The 18,726-nt window shown below is 41.0% G+C and overlaps 1 protein-coding gene across 9 annotated transcripts in view; it reads left to right on the forward strand.

Annotated features, from left to right (window-relative positions):
• The window catches only part of PCSK5 (proprotein convertase subtilisin/kexin type 5), a 494,109-nt gene that overhangs the window by 131,466 nt on the left and 343,917 nt on the right, over positions 1–18,726 (forward strand). For all 9 annotated transcript variants that reach the window (XR_009691159.1, XM_061132953.1, XM_061132954.1 and 6 more), the window contains exons 4-5: positions 1,053–1,196; positions 5,279–5,355. Coding sequence is in view for 8 of the 9 variants with exons in the window: in XM_061132953.1 (XP_060988936.1) it covers positions 1,053–1,196; positions 5,279–5,355 (221 nt within the window). In the remaining variant the exon portion in view is untranslated. The remainder of the gene's footprint in view (positions 1–1,052; positions 1,197–5,278; positions 5,356–18,726) is intronic.

An 18,726-nucleotide genomic window follows, 5' to 3' on the forward strand; every position in this document is an offset into this window, starting at 1 on the left:
GTCAGTGGGGTCACCATTATGCCTAGAGCCTACGGAGCACATGTTCTCCTCCCCTCCTGAAGTGCTGAAGGGTTACAAAGCGGGAGGAAGATAGTGAATGGTGTGGACCTGAGGTGGCTTGTGTTGCCATGGCAGTAGGCTAGAGTGGCACATCCCTTTTCCTTTGTTCCTCCAACTGAGCCTTAAGAACCTGGAAAACAATACCACTCAGAGGGATATTTCACAGAGATGGACTTTGAAGGAATAATTGTGTGGGTTGGATGAATGCTAGTCAATTATATTGGGAAGAACTGCTGGTTTAATTCGCCTCTTGATGTGTTTGTATGTTGTAGCCCTTGTGGAATGAAATCACTACACATAATGAGCTAAGGTTCACTGGCTCTCCAGCCTGCCCTTCAAAGCCCTCACACACATTTTCCCGTGTCTGTCCCCCTTCTGGACTGTGCACTCTTCTTCCCTCCCTTCTCAAAGTAGTGCTGAATGACTCTGTTCACCCCCTGCAAATTATGGTGCAATACTCATTGTTAATTTACTGAAAGAAGTTTGAGGAGATTGTTATTTTTTTTTCTCTTTTATGGGTTTCTCACAGCAGTGGCACACCTCTGGCTGACACTGTACAGAAGCTGCTGAGGTTTTTCTCGTTTGTAGCCAGGCTTCACTAGGTGCCTGGTTAAGAAATTATGATGTTCTTCTGTTATCTAGTTTGGGTTTATAAATGAAATGCTGCAAGGCCTTTTTTATGTGTCATTAATACATGCTAACAATAAAATGGGGCACTCATTGCTCTGCTGTTGAGAGACTTTATCATGTTTTTCCAAAGGATCTATGGTATTAGAGCAGGGCAGAACTGGCAGAAGAGATTTCTGTTTCACTTGCCTTACCCACATCTCTCCTTCCTCCCTTCCCCTGTTGTGTTGGAGATCTGTGCTTCTGCTTGAACGGACAGTCCACCAAATTCGTTAAGTTAATGTATTGTCTTAAGTAGGTACTTCTCCCATCTCCTCTCCGTTTTTGTAATCTGCAATGTCCAATTCTCCCTCTTCGCCCTTTAGCACTGCAGTGACAACACGCATCCCTGCCAGTCAGACATGAACATTGAAGGAGCCTGGAAGAGAGGCTACACGGGCAAGAACATCGTGGTCACTATCCTGGATGATGGCATTGAGAGGACCCATCCGGATCTGATGCAAAACTATGTGAGTGTTTACTGTGGTCAGAATGCCTTCCCTCCTGGGGAACAATGGAACTCATATGAGGATGATGAAAATGGGGGAAAGCATGGAGGTTTCCCAGGTGGCTCAGTGGTAAATATTCCACCTGCTAATGCAGGAGATGCAGGTGCCATCCCTGGGTCAGAAAGATCCCCTAGAGAAGGAAATGGTAACTGACTCCAGTATTCTTGCCTGGGAAGTCCCATGGACAGAGGAGCCTGCCAGTCCACAGTCCATCTACATGTAGTCCATGGGGTCACGAAAAAGTCGGGCACAACTTACTAAACAACAACAAAAGGAGGAAAAGTCACTGAAAAACAGCTGTTATGTATTGCGCCCATCTTACAGAAGATTCACTCTCAGAGGACAGGAATCAGGAGATAATGCTGTCCACTTTTGTGTGCCTTTGATGTTGTGATGACAAAAAGCAGAGCAGAAACCCCAGCTGCTGCTGACAACAGCTGCTCCTCTCAACAATTCATCCATGCAGCCAGATAACACTCCTACTTTCCTTTATGGAGAAAGTGTACTTATAACTCTTCTCAAGTTATTCTGTGAGTCTCTTTCTCTGTCTGCCTCTCCCCTTTCAAAGGACAATAATGAATATTCTCCCCGTAGTCCTTAGGAATCAGTCAATTCCTTTGTTTAAGAAAGAACCGTGATTCCAGGACTCAGAACATATGGCGAGCCTGAGATCACAGAGCAAGTGAAAGGGTTGAGACTCAGTACTTTCACTGAAAACCACAGTCCTGATGCCCAGTATTCACGGGACACAGGTCGTTTCTGTCCGTGGGGCCTCTCGGTCCCCTTTACCACTGTGATATTTCCTGCCTGGAAATAGGTCAGTGACGCTTCTGTCCCCTACTCTCCAGACATATCCCTTCCACCAGCTTCTCCTCCCTAAGTTTGGTTACAAGTCCATAAGTATCTCCCAATATGCCATTCTCTGCTCCAAATGTGTGTTTCCTGACACCTCAGTGTTCTCCCTAAAATATTTATTTTGTCACTGAAGAGCCTCCAGTGACTCCCTAGTATCTGCAGATGTAGCTCTCTGATTCCTGTCAGGACGCTGCAGAAACTCCTGATGGAGCCCACTCACACCAGTGCCTTCCACCTTGCCTTCTGGCCTCTTTCCTGTTGACGACTGTTTCCTCTAGAATGCTGGTATTGCTGCAAACCCATCAAGACTTCAGTCACCCATGTCCCGTTCTATACTTCACGACTTGGTACTTTTAATTCCAAAACTTTGGTGGTGTGAGTTTCCCTATATTGTTTTCATGTTGTTATTGAAAAAAAAAATTTGAAGTTGGTGATTTTCTGTCAGCTTACAAATTTCCTTTCACAGCCTTGAAAAGACAAGCAGCTCTAAATCACGATGAAATCAGGACTCATATTGACCCTTAAGGAGGAAAGTCAGGGGCCAGGGTTTGCCCTGTGTTTACAGAAGAGCCCCACAGAAAATTCTAAGCTATAACTCAGGGGACTACACCTCCTCAGATTTTTTTTTTTCTTCTCTCCTATTGGGTTGGCCAAAAGTTTCTTCAGGTTTTCATCTAATATTGTATTGAAAAACCTGAACGAACTTTTGGGTCAACCCGATATATTCATGGTCGTTAAAGGAGCAATGTCAGCAAGCCCAGCCTATCTCACTGTGCCCTGAGCGGGTGGGAGTCCTGAGAGAGCCTTGGCCCACAGGCTCCCTGAACACGTCAGTACAGAGGATTCGCCATTGTCGCAAGCCTGCTGCCTTTCTCTCCTCATTGGTTCTCAGTAACTGGTGGACACAGCAGTGGCCCTGAGGAACCTCGTAGCGGATGCACTCAGAATGGACATGGCCTTTTCTTTAAGGCTGAGATTCCAAGAAAAGAATATGATGTCCTCTTGAAATCTGCTATTTCTCTCTCTCTCTCACCGTTTATCTTCAGCCTGGGAAGGCGCTTGGTTTCTCCTCACAGTGGAATCACCAGCTGTTTGTCTCTGTTCCCATCTCTCTTCTGCTCTCTCTCTCAAATACCACTTCAGCTTCACATGAAACCATTCAGGTAAAAATGTCCATGTATTTTCTCCAGTGTTTCTTTCTCATTTGCTTAATATCACTTATTGCATGACTCTTAATCTCAAATTAGTTTTCCTTTTGTCAGTCAAACCTGCAAAGATTATCTTTGCAGATAAGATACTTCCAAGTCACTTCCTTGACACATCAGAAACTACCACTGGCTCACACAGCCCCCCCAGTTCCTAACCTATGAAGACCTTCCTTCACTCAGGATCACCCAATATCACCTGACACTTTATCAACTTTAACTACTTTTCATCTCAGTATTCAATCCTGTTGCCCTTTTCGTTTCAAAAATTCAGCCAAGAAACTTCACAAATCAATTTTTACAATGAAATATTGAAACAGTTTCTCCTAAATTAGATGATTTTCCCTAAGGTTGAAAAAGAGAGAGAGAGAGGAGGAACTGCAAATTCGTTTAGTTCTCATTTGAACCAAACATTTGAGTGGCTGCCCTCCCGCTGCCTCCAAGCACACACAGGTAAGCTTCTGTCTCTTCACAGAAGAGACTTTTAGAACTTGCAAAGGAACTTCAGTTCAGACTCCTCATTTACAGGGTAGACACTGAGGCCTGAACACTAAAATGAGTTAGCCCAGGTCAAATAAAGAACAGAACTATGGCTGTTCTGAAAGACTTCTTATCATATGCAATACAGTTTTTATAGAGCATTCCTATTCTCCACTGTATTGAAATTCATCTGATTAAATACAAAGAGCCTTAACCTAAATGTGATTGCATTCTTTACCTTTTTCATTTTTTTTCCTCCCTTGAAAGAAAATTCTCTAGAATTTACCTGTGCAGTTAGCAGTACTGGTACCCTTTTGGTTCTCCTAAAGTCAGAGCTGGTGAAAGTAGAGAAGAACACATTGGATTAGATGGGATGTCTGGGTTCCAGTCTTCATTCCATAGACAATTTGTTTCATGCCTGTGGCCAAGTTACATAACCTGTCTCAGCCTCTGTTTCCTTATGAGTAAAATTAGATGATATCACCCTTCGTGCTTGAATGAACACTAAGTTGGGCTGCTTTGTATGTTTCTCTGTATGGGACTTAGAGCAGGACTTACTGTCTTTATATGTCATGTGTATTTTACTTACTTCCCCCAAACATTTCAGACTCCCTGTACCTATAAGTTATTTTTAGAAATGAGAGTCTTTGATAAGAAAGCAGAAAGCAAAGAGCATTTACTTTCACTAAAACTGATAACAGAAATCATAAAGCATAAGAAAATTCAAAACATCTTAAATTAGTTCTGTCTACTGTGATATAAATTTGAATGATGGAATAATCCACTAATTTTTTTCCTTAGAAATTTGAATATTTTTCACAATTAGTTAAAAAAGCAAATAAATGAAGTTTTGGTTTCAGAGAAACTTCTGTTTCATTTGAAACCTTGACATACAGTAAAACTTTATTCTTTTGGTTGGGGCAAAAGCCTATTGGGTATAAATAGGAAGTTTTGAATTGTAGGCCCTTTCATAGTAGATAAAACATCTGAAACCAGACAAATATTGCCTCATAGAGGCCCCAAGATAACCAGATACAGTAGACTTCTAACATTCATTTTTAATTGACTTGCCAGTTATTTGTGAATGATCTTTGTCTCCAGAAATCTCTGAATTGTAGTAATGTATTTGCACACTCAAGAAATGAAGTAAGGAATAGAGAGAGTCTATGAAGACTAACTCACTTTGCTTCTAGGTGGTCTAGCAGTACTTTGCAGAGTAGCTGGTTATTGGGGTGAAGGGTCAATGCGAGGTATGAGGGAACAGTGATGGCAAGGATGGACTGAGCACATCTTTGGTCTGTAGAGAGTATTTCTTCCCCTTTATGGGACAAAATATGACACTGATTGTTATCGAACAAGGCATTCTGACACCACTGGACTGTGAGTGTTTTATTTAATCTAATTACTGTCTTGCAGAAGTGTGTTTAAGGATTCATGAGTCTTCTGGTCCATGGCTAATTAATGAACATCTGTATCCTTTCTCTGTCTCCTCTGTGACCACAGGATGCTCTGGCAAGCTATGACGTGAATGGGAATGACCTAGACCCCATGCCCCGCTACGATGCAAGCAACGAGAACAAGTAAGACCCCGGTGGGGAGGCTGGTGTGTGGCCTACACAGAGCTTTGTTTTCTGCTCTTGCCAAAGGAAATCTTTCCTTGGAAATCTTTGGTAACAAATGATCCCTAATTTGCTGTAAGATAAGCAAGTGTCTTTCTGCTAAAGCTTCTGGATATAAAAACGGGTGGTCACCACAGTAAGAATGGTTGCAGAGAGAACCTGGGGGAATAACTTGAGGATGTGGCTGGGGAATATTACTCCTCACGTGGTCACTGGCCTGTGACCCACTTGTTTAGGGTTAGGGATGCTCAAGGGAGAGGCAAAACAAAGTGTCCCCTGGACTTTACTCTGTCCAGTTCAACATATTGGGTTGAATGTTGTACTTGAGGTCTCTGCCAGGGCTTTCCGGTTTGCTTCTTGTTTCTCTCTTCTACTCTGCAGTGATTGTATTCTTTACTAACATGCCTGCGATACTTATATGGTTTTTTCATGTATGGAACACATTATCACTCTTATCCTCCAAGTCAGGAGCCTTAGAAGCCCATGTAGCCACATTTTTACTTCCCAGTTAGTACAGTAGATTTTTGGAAAGCAAAAGAAATGCACAATCATTTCTTGCTTGTGATGAGCCAGATATTTGTCAAAGATTAGTAGAATGTTTCTAATCTCTGCTGCTGCTGCTAAGTCTCTTCAGTCGTGTCCGACTCTGTGCGACCCCACAGACGGCAGCCCACCAGGCTCCCCCGTCCCTGGGATTCTCCAGATCACATTAAATTTGGGGCTTTTACTTCAGAGGTTTTCAGCATAATGTTGTGATTTAGATACTATCATTTGAATTTTCACTTACCTGTTTTTGTTTGGGATCACAGAAGTTGTAAAGAGAGGTGTTTTGTTCATTTATTATGTACAGTTTCTACCCTGCATTTTTCCTAAGGGAAAATTTTCTCACCTGGTATTATTTGATTAAGTAAGTCAATAAATTTAGATAAAACCATGCAGCCTGGATAATTGTGACTGTGCATGGGGTGCTCCCCTCCCCCTTCTTAACCATTTGCAAAGAAGCCTTGAAAAAGTTACCATAAAAAATATGCTATTTGATAATATTAGCAATTGAATCAATGTTATAAATCAGATTCAGTAGTGAAAGCATTAACATACAAATTGATGTAGATAGAATTTTCCAGAACTTTTGAAATAAAAAAAAAAAAGAAAGGGCCCTGGATAGTTTTCCATCAAGCCTGGTCATTACTGTCTAGATTACACTGTTTAAAGTTATAATCAATAATTTGAGACAATGTGAGCTAATTTACTTAACCTAATTTGCAAACTAACATGAAACACTGAAAAAGAAACTGACGCTTCCATAATTAAAAAGTCCCCTGTGATAAATTTTGCTCTCTAGTGCAGTCTACTGTAGTGCAACATATATGCTCCTAAAAATACTCGCACTCTGCAAAGTCTAAAACCACAGAGTAATAGGAAAATGTAGTTGGAGCTCACACTCAGAAACTTCATCAATGACACACATGGAAAAATGGTAGGCACCTATTAAAAATAATCACCCAGTTTTATTCATGTTAAGTGATTAAGAAATATATAAAACTAATCAATGTGGCACTTTATCTTGTATAATAATTCTCCCAGCAGTCCTTAGATGTGGAGCAAAAAAAAAAAGGCTCAGTTAAGTCAGGTGGACAAGGGTTAAACAGGTAGTAAGAGATGGAGATGTTAGGAAGCAAAGAAGCCAACTCAAGTGGTTTGTTTACAAGCTCTTGCTCTGTATATTATACACAAGGCTAAGTTCTTAAGGTAATGAAAAGGAAAATGATCCAAGAACCTTTCATTTAAATGAGTTGTGACTAGAGATAATTGGTTTCAATAACAGTAAGTTTGAGAGAATGAAAGATTGAATTATTGACCAAAATAGTTTGATAATACAGAGTGCTGAGCTGACCTTTGACATCTTGTCATAAAGAAGGCTAAAAAGTGTGTGCCAGTCTGATACTTCAAAATAGAAAGAATATAATTCAGAGAGCCAGGTTGGGTTCAGAGTCCCTTTCCATCAGTTTTATACTTGATCTGTGTCTTATTGTTATGAAATTAAATTCTAACTAGTTTGTTGGTAATACAGTTCTATTGTGACACTGACTTCTTAAACTGCAGTTTTATTTTTATAAAAGTTATACTCCATTTACAGTTATTACAAAATACTTATTATGAAGTATTCCCTGTGTTATATAAAACATCTTTGTAGCTTATTTTACACCCAGTAGTTTGAACCTCCCACATCCCCAACCCTATTCTGCCCCTCCCATCACTTTATCTTGAATAAGACCTGAAATTGGCTTATGGAAGTGTGTGCCCATTGCCTTTGCTTCTACTCACATGCTTGCCACTCTGTGTGCAAGAGGAAGAAAAAATGAGAGAAAGATGAAAAAATTGAAAAACAGAAAATAGGAAAATAATGAACCAGGCTGGGAGGAGGGCGTACAATTCAGCAGAGTGGAGGGATACCCTCCAGGGTGGTCTTTGGAAGCATGGAAGCTTGCAAGTTACTATGAAGTGGAAGGAGGGTTATCCAAGGTCAAAGAGGAAACAACAGCATCAGATGTAGACACATTGTGCTCCTGAGGTGTGCAGTTCTGTGTGTTTTGTGTATTCCTACAGTGCTCATTGCAACTTGGTATGTTTTCTACATTCACCTAGAGTTTCTGATACAAAATTGTTCATAAACAAATGCAAAGTTCACATTATATTTAGATCATTCTGTAATATGTCAATGTTATTGAAAATTTTTTTTGTTTTCAAGGCAAGCATTATAGTAGAACTGATTATACCATATCCATTGGCTAAAGTTATCTCATCAACATTTGTGTGTATAGAGAAAAGAGAAATAGGAAAGCTCGAGGAAAGTCAAGATGAAGTTAACACCCAAAGTATCCTTGTACAGAGTGTGAAGGGATGGGGGTGCTGTAGGTGGGAACTGCAAAGGTGTAGTGCCCTGTAGCCAATTCTGTCTGAATCTAGATGTGGTGAGTTTTATATCAAAACTCAGTGGTAATGGCTATTCTCCTAACATGTATCCGTCCTGTGACTAACAGTGCTGACCACAAAGCGTGTGTGTGAAGACAATTCTTTGAGTGTTGGCTTTGATGGCTTTTTTACTGGCCGTCTTTTAAAAACTGTATCCTTTGTGAGGACACCTTTCAAACTTGGCTGCTTGCCAACACCTTTGTTCAAGAAGAGTAGCTATCTTCCTGGTCACGCTGGTATATCCTAGTGTGTGCTGTTTTGACCCTAAGTCCTAAGTAATGCTCTGGTTCATTGAGTGTAGTGTGGGTATGAATGAGTGTTAGAGGACACAGGCATGTTCTGAATGTGTACTTAGGTTTGTAGCCTTGCCAGCGAAATATGACATTTTCCAGAGTGCAACACCAGCACTCTTACCTCTGTTATATGAAAATCAACAGTCACCTGGGGCATCAGATGGCCCTATCAATCCATGCACATCTAAGACACATGTGCATGCTTGGTCGTGTCTGACTCTCTTGTGACCCCATGGACTGTAGCCCATGAGGCTCCTTTGTCCATGGAATTTTCCAGGCAAGAGTACTGGAATGGGTTGTTACTTCTTATTCCAAGGGATCTTCCTGATCCAGGGATCAAACCCATTTCTCTTGTGTCTTCTACATTGGCAGGCATATTCTTTATCACTGCCCACTTGGGAAGCTCACTAGTGCTGCCCAATTTTTTCTTGGTTAACCACAAGCATGTATTGGGTTGGCCAAACCCAAATGAACTTTTTGGCCAAATTTAGGCATTTAGGGTTAAAATATCATCTCCGTTCATTAGACCATAATTATAAATATAATTGATGGATCTGTCTTTAAGAGTGGGTCCTTAGGTAGATAATTCTGGATCAGTAGAAGTCACGACATCAGAAAATAAAGAGTGGCTCATAGTTTGAGAGTTGACTTTAAGCTTTGGTTCACCATAATAGCTTTATGGTCTTTAGGTTTAACTATTCTGAGCTTTAGTATTTTTAGAAATCTCTGAAATGGGTATAATAATACTTCCAAAGATTAGCAAGAAAGTATGTAAAACAGCAGGCGTAGGGCTAACTGTATAATAGGTGCTAGATAATTATAACTCATTATAATTATGTATTCAGTTCCTACATCCAGTTCTCAATAAATAATCAGTTAAAATTATAATTGTCTCAAAATACATGTGCACATGAACATTCAGTTCAATTCAGTCACTCAGTCATGTCCGACTCTTTGCAATCCCATGAACCACAGCATGCCAGGCCTCCCCATCCATCACCAACTCCTGGAGTTCACCCAAACCCATGTCCATTGAGTCGGTGATGCCATCCAACCATCTTATCCTCTGTGGTCCCTTTCTCCTCCTGCCCTCAGTCTTTCCCAGCATCAGAGTCTTTTCATATGAGTCAGCTCTTCACATTAGGTGGCCAAAGTATTGGAGTTTCAGCTTCAGCATCAGTCCTTCCAATGAACACCCAGGACTGATCTCCTTTAGGATGGACTGGTTGGATCTCCTTGCAGTTCAAGGGACTCTCAAGAGTCTTCTCCAACATCACAGTTATGAACATTATAAATTTCAATTAAGACTTGGAAGCCTTCATTTATTTCCATGTTTAGAGGTTTAGATGTGCTTTACGCTTCTATCGGGACTGGGAACCGTGACTCATTTGGTAGACAGTAAATCTGCTTTTTTGAAAAAATAGTGTTTATTTATTTGGCTGTGCCGAGTCTTTTCTTCATTGCAGTTTGCGGAATCTTTAGTTGAGGCATGTGGGATCTAGCTCTCTGGCCAGTGACTGAACCTGGGCTCCCTATATTGGGAGCACAGAATCTTAGCCACTCAACCACCAGTTAGGAGGAGTGTTAATCTAGGGCAGTGCTCCTCAGTGTGGTCCATGGATGGATACAGGTCCATGAACTATTTGCTGATGGTGAGCGTTACGGTAGAGAGCCTGTGCCTGCATGCTCGGTCACTAAGTCATGTGTGACTCTCTTGTGACCACATGGATTGTGACCAGTCAGGCTCCACTGTCCATGGAATTTCCCAGGCAAGAATACTGGAGTGGGTTGCCATTTCCTCTTCCAGGGGATCATCCCAACCCAGGGATTGAACCCGCATCTCCTGCATCTCCTGTGTTGACAGGCAGATTCTTTAACAACTGAGCCACCTGGGACCAGGGAAGTCACCAAATCTGCTTCTCTTTAATTCCACCCAGTATTCCATCTCCCTTTACTGGATCATGGTGCCTTAAATTTATTTTTTTGTTTTTTAATTAATTTATTTATTTTACTTTATAAGATTGCCTTAAATTTAAATGAAGCTATGGTTTTTCCAGTAGTTATGTATGGATGTGAGAGTTGGACTATAAAGAAAGCTGAGCGCTGAAGAATTGATGCTTTTGAACTGTGGTGTTGGAGAAGACTCTTGAGAATCCCTTGGACAGCAAGGAGATCCAACCAGTCCATCCTACAGAAAATCAGTCCTGAATATTCATTGGAAGGACTGATGCTGAAGCTGAAACTCCAATACTTTGGCCACCTGATGCAAAGAACTGACTCATTTAAAAAGACCCTGATTCTGGGAAAGATTGAAGGTGGGAGAAGGGGATGACAGAGGATGAGGTGGTTGGATGGCATCACTGACTCAATGGACATGAATTTGAATAAACTCTGGGAGTTGGTGATGGACAGGGAGGCCTGGTGTGCTGCAGTCCATGGGAGTTGCAAAGAGTTGGACACAACACAACTGAGCAACTGAACAGAACTGAGTGAGGGGGAGGAATTTCTAAACATCACCTGAAGGCAGTTGAAGCAGATGTTGTGCAAGTACCTTATTGTACAATCTGACTGGTAGGCTTCAGAGAATATTTGGAATTATTTGACACCTAGCTGTGTTTGTTCATTCATTCAGTGGATAATCACTGAAACACTACCTGTTGAGTGGCTCTGTTGCCTGCTTAGGGAATACAATGATGCAGTAATATAAGCTACTAACTAATTAGGAAATGACTTAGAATCTGTAACCTGGAGAGTTGTAGTCCTATGGCTCTTCCTAGCTGTGCTGTGGAGCCTGAGGGTGTGGACAACTGAGTGTACTGTGTCAGTTTATATAAAGGACTTGAGTGTCCTTAGAGTTTGGTATCTGCAGGGAGTCCCTGAAACCAATGTCCGGAGGATACCGAGGGATGACTGTACTAACAGACGATGTACCCTCGAAACTATATGCAAGTCATCTCTGTCAGGTTTACCTGATTACATTTCTAGCACTAAAGCTTTGGGGTAAAGAAAACCACCTTTGAAGTAAAAAAGTTATCAAAGTCCTTTTCTTATCACTTTTTTTTCAAGTCCCCAAACAGTGGTGTGTCAAACCTAAATAACAGATACTAAAGAAATAGCATGATTGAGAGAGACCTTAAAACCTGTTCTCCCATTTCACTTTCCCTCCATTCATATTAACTTGCAGAATAAAGCTGACTGCATTGTTCTAGGCTTAAAATAGAAAATGCCTCCCTCTAAATGAAACAGTCTCCTGGCATTTCATGCCACTACTCCCGTTTCTGATAAATGAATTATTGATGTCTGAGTTAGATTTTTCCTTCCCTAGGTTGCTTCTTTTTAAATGTTCCCTTTGCTTAAGAGTCATAGCAACATATTTAGTGGGAGATGAGACCACATGCTGTATCTTGAATCTGTGCTTTGTGAGCCTAGAATCTAATTCCCTTTCAAAACAAACCAACTCATAGGTTAAAGACTCATTTTCCAAAAGGAATGGAGTTTTCGTCTTTGTCCCTTATCTCTGTTCCTGGGAAGATTTAGCCAGGGTGGGTGGAAGTACATTTCTTCTGGTTCTTTAGTATCCTTTTCACACATCATTTCTGGTTTTAAGAATGTCACCATGTTGTTTGGCCTTTTTATTCTCATCCCTGCAGATGAGGACTGTTGTCAGGAGATGGTATTCAAAAGCAGACCTGGTGAATGTAGGCCGTGCTGTCTACCGTTACAGCAACTATTTTATCTCGGCACTGGAGAGAAGACCGCACTTGAAATCTACAATCTTAGCCTGTAGAAGCATCGATTCTTGATACCCAGGATTTAGCCACACATGGTCAGATAAAATTATCCTATGGCTAAGTAGGTCAGACAAAAACCCACCCAAGAGAATTGGGGCCATTAACAGAGGCTGATTGTTTTTTTCCAAATATTTTTGAAAAATTTCCGCTCATCCTTTCACAGAATAACACTGTGATATACTCCTATGTGGGATTCCCTGGTAGCTCAGCTGGTAAAGAATCCACCTGCAATGCAGGAGACCCCAGTTCGATTCCTGGGTCAGGAGGATCTGCTAGAGAAGGGATAGGCTACCCACTCCAGTATTCTTGGGCTTCCTTGGTGGCTCAGCTGGTAAAGAATCTGCCTGCAATGCGGGAGACCTGGGTTTGATCCTTGGATTGGGAAGATCCCCTGAAGAAGGGAACAGCTGCCTACTCCAGCCTTCTGACCTAGAGAATTCCATGGACTATATAGTCCATGGGGTTGCAGAGAGTCAGACACGACTGAGTAACTTTCACTTTCATACTACTATATGGAGAAGGAAATGGCAACCCATTCCAATATTCTTGCCTGGGAAATCCCATGGACAGAGGAGACTGGTGAGCTACAGTCCATGGGGTCACAAAAGAGTCGGACATGACTTAGAGACTAAGCAACAAAAATCACAACAATCCTACTATATACTTGATCAATGATTAGCACATGAATTTATGTAATGTTGACTATAAATGTACGTACCAGAGGCCAAATGTGTTCAAAAGAGACGGTTGTGAAAAATAATCTGATACTTTCCATAGACATCTATAGATTTTTTTGTCCATGAAAGAACCTGCAACAAACGTTGTAGAAAATTTGTTTCTATCACATAGGTTCATGATGCAGTATGTTGAAATAACATTTGGGACCATCTTCTAGATTCTGGGAAGTGGTCTATGTCTGGGGCCTCACAGAAAACTGAATAACAGTAGGAAAATTCTGCTCTCAGACCAGAAGCCAGCCTTCCCTCCCCTTCCCTCACCAGCCATTAGTCACAACTCCTGACCATCCTCACCATTTGAGTCTACCTCTTTATAGTTCTCCAAAGACTGATGCTCGTCTCCCCTGTCCATCCATCCATCCACACTAGCCTTCTGTTAGTCTAATCCCTTCTTCTCACCTGCATCCTTGGAAAATCTCCTAGATGGTCTCCCTGTCTCCAGTCTCATCTCATCCTACTGCCCAAGTGATATTTTAGAACCAAAATAAGAATACTATAACTCTTTTAGATACTCAATCAAAGATAATATTAGTCACTCAGTCACATCCAATTCTTTTCGATCCCATAGACTGTGGCCCACCAGGCTCCTCTGCCCGTGGAATTCTCCAGGTAAGAATACTGGAGTCGTTAGCCATTCCCTTCTCCAGGGGATCTTCTTGACTCAAGGATCTAACGGGTGTCCTACATTGCAGGCAGGTTTTTACCATCTGAGCCACCAGGGAGATTTAATACCTTGAAATTTTATTAAAATGCAAGATCCTTCATGACCCACCTCTTCCCTCATTATTAAGTCTGTTCTGCTATGTGTGTCCACCCCTCCCCCACTTTATGTATCAACCCTGCAGGACTTGCATAGTTCCCCAAAGGTGCCACACTCATTCAACCTCCCACATCTGCCTCCGTGTAATCCCTCCTTTCCCTTCCACTCACATCACTTCTGGGAAGCCTTCCCTCACCTCCTGCATCCGAGTTGGATGCCCTCCAGTGAGTTTTCACAGCATCTGTGAACTTACTTTTTTTTAATGCATAAAACCTTTGCTATTGTAAATGGGGTCACACATACCGAGATAGGGAATAGAGAGGCAAAAACATTCTGAGATGAGTTCCAACTTAGTATGGCATATGAAATGTTGTTTGGTAGTACAAAAGTTGCAAGAGTATCAACCTTGACTGGCTCATCTAGATGAATTAGCAAAGTGTATCCCAAAGTAGTAACTATTAAAGGGTGTTATATATAACAAACCTTGTGCTAGATAGCTTTTACCCTCCACCCAGAAAGCTGACATCTGAGGACTGCATTAAGGGACTCCCTTGCCCTCTGGCCAGAGAAAGCAATAGCACCCCACTCCAGTACTCTTGCCTGGAAAATCCCATGGACAGAGGAACCTGGTAGGCTGCAGTCCATGGGGTCGCAAAGAGTCGGACATGACTGAAGTGACTTAGCAGTTGCACTCTGGCTTTCCACTGGGTTTGGCCAGTGGAACATTCAAGCAGGACATCAGTGGGATGCACAAGAGTAAAGAAAGGGTATTTACTTTCTGCTCCCTCCTTGCCGAGCCCTTGGGGGTTACCTGTGTCCCAGATGATCATATTTCCCCTTAGGTGGCCCTAAGGCTGACTTCCAAGAACTGCCTTTTGTGCGTTCAGTGACCAAAACTTCCCAAAACTTCTTAGATCCAGGGATTTCCCACTGTTGCTAGTCTAGAATGTTGTATTCTTCCTCACTGATTTTCCCAAATCCTGTCTGCTTCTCTATATAAGTCCCTTGAATATACTTTTTAACACCAAGATATAAGTCCCTGGAATAAATTTTTATACCCAATATTAAAGAGCTCAGATACCTCTAAGAAAGAAAATAACTACACCCATAAGAGTTGTCTTGGTGGCCGTTTATTTATTCTTTAATGAGAGCTGAGTAAATATAGAAAGTAGTTGTCTAACCTCAAATTCCTATAAGCCTAACACCTGAAGTGTCTTTCTTTTTATGAACTACTGTATGAATGATTCCAGGGCTCATAATCCTTGGCTGCACAGTTTGAGGCCCTTTGTTGTTCCCTCTGCCAGTTTCAATGTGTTCTCTTCAAGGACTTGGGGCATAGTCTCTTGGGGCTCATGGTACCAGTTCTGATAAAGGGTCTGATTGATGCTATAGGTTACAATGAAGTTTGGGTTTAATTTATGCTTAACAGTGCACTATTGACATGAATAATTGATAGTGGCTTCCATTTAAATTTCTTATTTAAAAAACAAACTCACAGATTCCTAAAGCCTCTAAAGCAGATGGAAATTGCAGTAAGAGAAAGAGATAAGTATCCTTTTTAAATAATGGATTAAGCATTTGAGCAGGGTTTCCAGACAGGTATATTTATTTATCTTTCTCTTTTCATCTTCTCCTCTAACCTCCACCTTGGATCCTTCTATTTCTCTTGTTTCCTTATATCCAGAAATATGTACAATTGAGAGCACAGAGACCTTGAGAGGTCAGTGCTAGCGCTGTGTTATCTGTATTATTATTATAGAGCGCTGGAGAAGGCGCCCAGCACCACTCATGTGTAATCAACCAGTGTCCACAGGCTGAGCAGGAAGCAAACTGAGGAGAAAAACACTGTTGTTTTGTTTATTTCACTCCGTGTATAGATACCTGAAGAAGAATATGCTGAAAATATAATCAAACTGCAAACTGACTAAGGGCTTATTTTAATATTACGATATTATTAATATTTAGATATTGGTTGCTTTCTTATTCACATCAAATGGCTTCTAAGATAAGGGACTGAAGTTAGAATTTTGTTTCTACAAGCTAAAGGAGATGTTATGATTTTTTTTGTTTTAGCAATTCAGTTAATTACAGTAGAAGCCTATTGTTCCAGTGTACTGAAGATCAATAAATGTGTGTGTGTGTGTGTGTGTGTGTAATATCCATGTAGCTGTCCTTTTCAAGTATAATCCTTAATAAAAGGTAGAAAGGTAGAAAATATGTCTTAGATCAGGATATACATGCTGATTTCTCTTCTCATAAAATAGGTCACCAAAGAAGGCCAGGTGATAGAGAAAAAACTGTCCTGATTTTGGGTGAGACCTGGTTAACAGTCTCCACCTTGCTGTTCATTTTATCTGTGACTTTGGGGAGAAGCGATCTTGGCAAAGCCTCCCCCTGCCACGTCAATATCTCTGTGACCCTGTTTGACTTAAACAGCAACAAATAATCTATATGTCTATGGGATTGCTACTCAGCTGCATTTGAAAGCAGTGTAAACAGCTGCTAATACAGTGAGCACGTCAGTGGGTCCTCTCATTTACTGCTCACAACAACCCACTATCGGAGACAGACTAGAGAGGTGAAGTAAAGTGGCTATTGTCAGCATGTGGCAGAATCACAATTTGAGCTCATTTGTTCCCATGCCATCTATTCACCTGCATAGTTAATTAACCTGTGGTCAAGTAGATGAGAAATTAATTCCTATGCTGATCACATGCTTCAGTAAGTTTACTACCTTGAAAGAACTGCAATTTCTAATGCCTTACTGCTGTATTCAGTAAAGAACCAAGAGCCTAGCTTTACCAAGTGCTGGTGCTTAGAGCCCTGCTTCTTCAAAGAGAGGAGGTTGGTCCACAAAGATTGCCAACACCTTATGTACACGTGACTTTGACCAAATAACAAAAAATCCTTTATTACAGAAAATGACTGTACAGGTCTGACTTCACAGTGGCATTTATTCTGTGGAAATCAATGAAGGCCACCCAAATGATACTCCGAAAAGCTTTATAGATTTTGGTTTTTCTTTTTAAGGATGGCTTCAGCTATGGTCTGATCAGAGGGTGCCATGTGGAAGTTAGAGCTTGGGTCTCTGCTGTTAAATAATTCTACTAGTATATATTAATAGCTTTTAAAAAATTTGAATAATTATCAGGTTGGTCATATTGTTAATGTAAATGTTTTGATAAACTGTATAAAATTGCCACAGATATGGATTGTGTTAATATTATTAAGGGTGATAAAAGAGTAATAAGATAAAGTTTTAGTCTGATTCTCAGGTGGCAGGTAGTTAATTTTCTCTGTATGGATATAGGGACTGTTTGAAGTTGGATTCACATAACCTAAGAGACACTTTGCCAATGTTTTTACACATGATTGACAGCCCTTGAGAGTGCTCTGGAAACGTGGATTGTGAAAGAATCTCTGTAGGAAAACTGAGACCAATAAGTGGGAATCAGAAACCTCCTGCATGGAGAAGGTTTAGAGTATAGAAGGCATAGAGTCTTAAAGATGTGTCCTGCTTTGGAAAATTGTGAATTATCTTGCCTATAGAACACCTAAAATAACTTAAAGAAATTGAGAAAAACAGTTGACTACTCGTGATTTTCCACCAGATTTCCCTGAATTCCCACTTTCTCTGCCTCATGTTCTCATCACAAGCTGCCATCTCATGAATTTCAGAAAAGACTGACCTCTGCTAGAAGAGTTTACCTCTTCCTATTTTTAGATATCCTTACCACCATCTGCATATCATTTACATATGCTAGTAAATGCATTTGAATTTGCATGAATTGCAGATAAAGTACCTGTGGCTAGATCCTGGGCTGAGAGTCCCTGACTACTAAAGATTTTGTATGACCTTTATGCTCTTGGTTGATTTTCCCTCTTTCTGAGGTTGATTCTCACTCAATCACCTCCCTCCCACACCTATCCTGATTACCAAATATAGACTTTTATTTTCTCCCCAACCCTCTAAAATCTCCCCTCCTCATATCACAGATTTCTCTCTTCCCGCCCCCGCCACCCCCCACCCCAATTCTGGTTAACCTTCCCATAGGCTGTGACATTATATTGCCATTATGCAGAAGAACACATTTGTCACTCACAACCTCCTGGTCTTGGCACCAGTTTATATAGTTTGTACTGGGTGAATCTGGCTGGAACTTGAGTGATTCAGCAGTTTTAACTGTGACTTGTGTTACTAATTTCATTGGCTGACTCTTTCATACAGTTTAATTCTTTCCTAAAGGAAGGACAGATCCCTTTCATGCTTCTCAAAGGAGAAAGGAATATTTGAAACAAAACCCCTTGATTGTTTTTTTCTTTCTCTTATCCACCCATCTCACACATCATGGAAGGAGTGCTGTGGGAGACTGGGTAATGGAGCATTTGAGAAAGAACTGGGATTTGAATGGAAAAGAATTAGAGGTCTTGATTTGACTGAAATTTAATTCAAAGGGAGCAAAAGGAATCCCGAAGTGAAGGACCATCTCAAAAGTAGCTCCATGAACAACCATGCATTTGCCTCATCTCATTGTCTTCACTTTGAAGCATTACCATCTTTGGGACAATGGAGGCCCCAGTTATTGTGCCAGTAGTTCTCCCTGATATAGAGGTGCCATAGCAACTGTGGCTTAATTTTTCACTCTGCTGAATTTGTATCAAATTGCTCTACAGAGAGTAATGCATGCATTTGCCTCATCTCATTGTCTTCACTTTGAAGCATTACCATCTTTGGGACAATGGAGGCCCCAGTTATTGTGCCAGTAGTTCTCCCTGAT

The sequence above is a fragment of the Dama dama genome, chromosome 29 (assembly GCF_033118175.1).
Source record: "Dama dama isolate Ldn47 chromosome 29, ASM3311817v1, whole genome shotgun sequence".
NCBI lineage: Eukaryota > Metazoa > Chordata > Mammalia > Artiodactyla > Cervidae > Dama > Dama dama.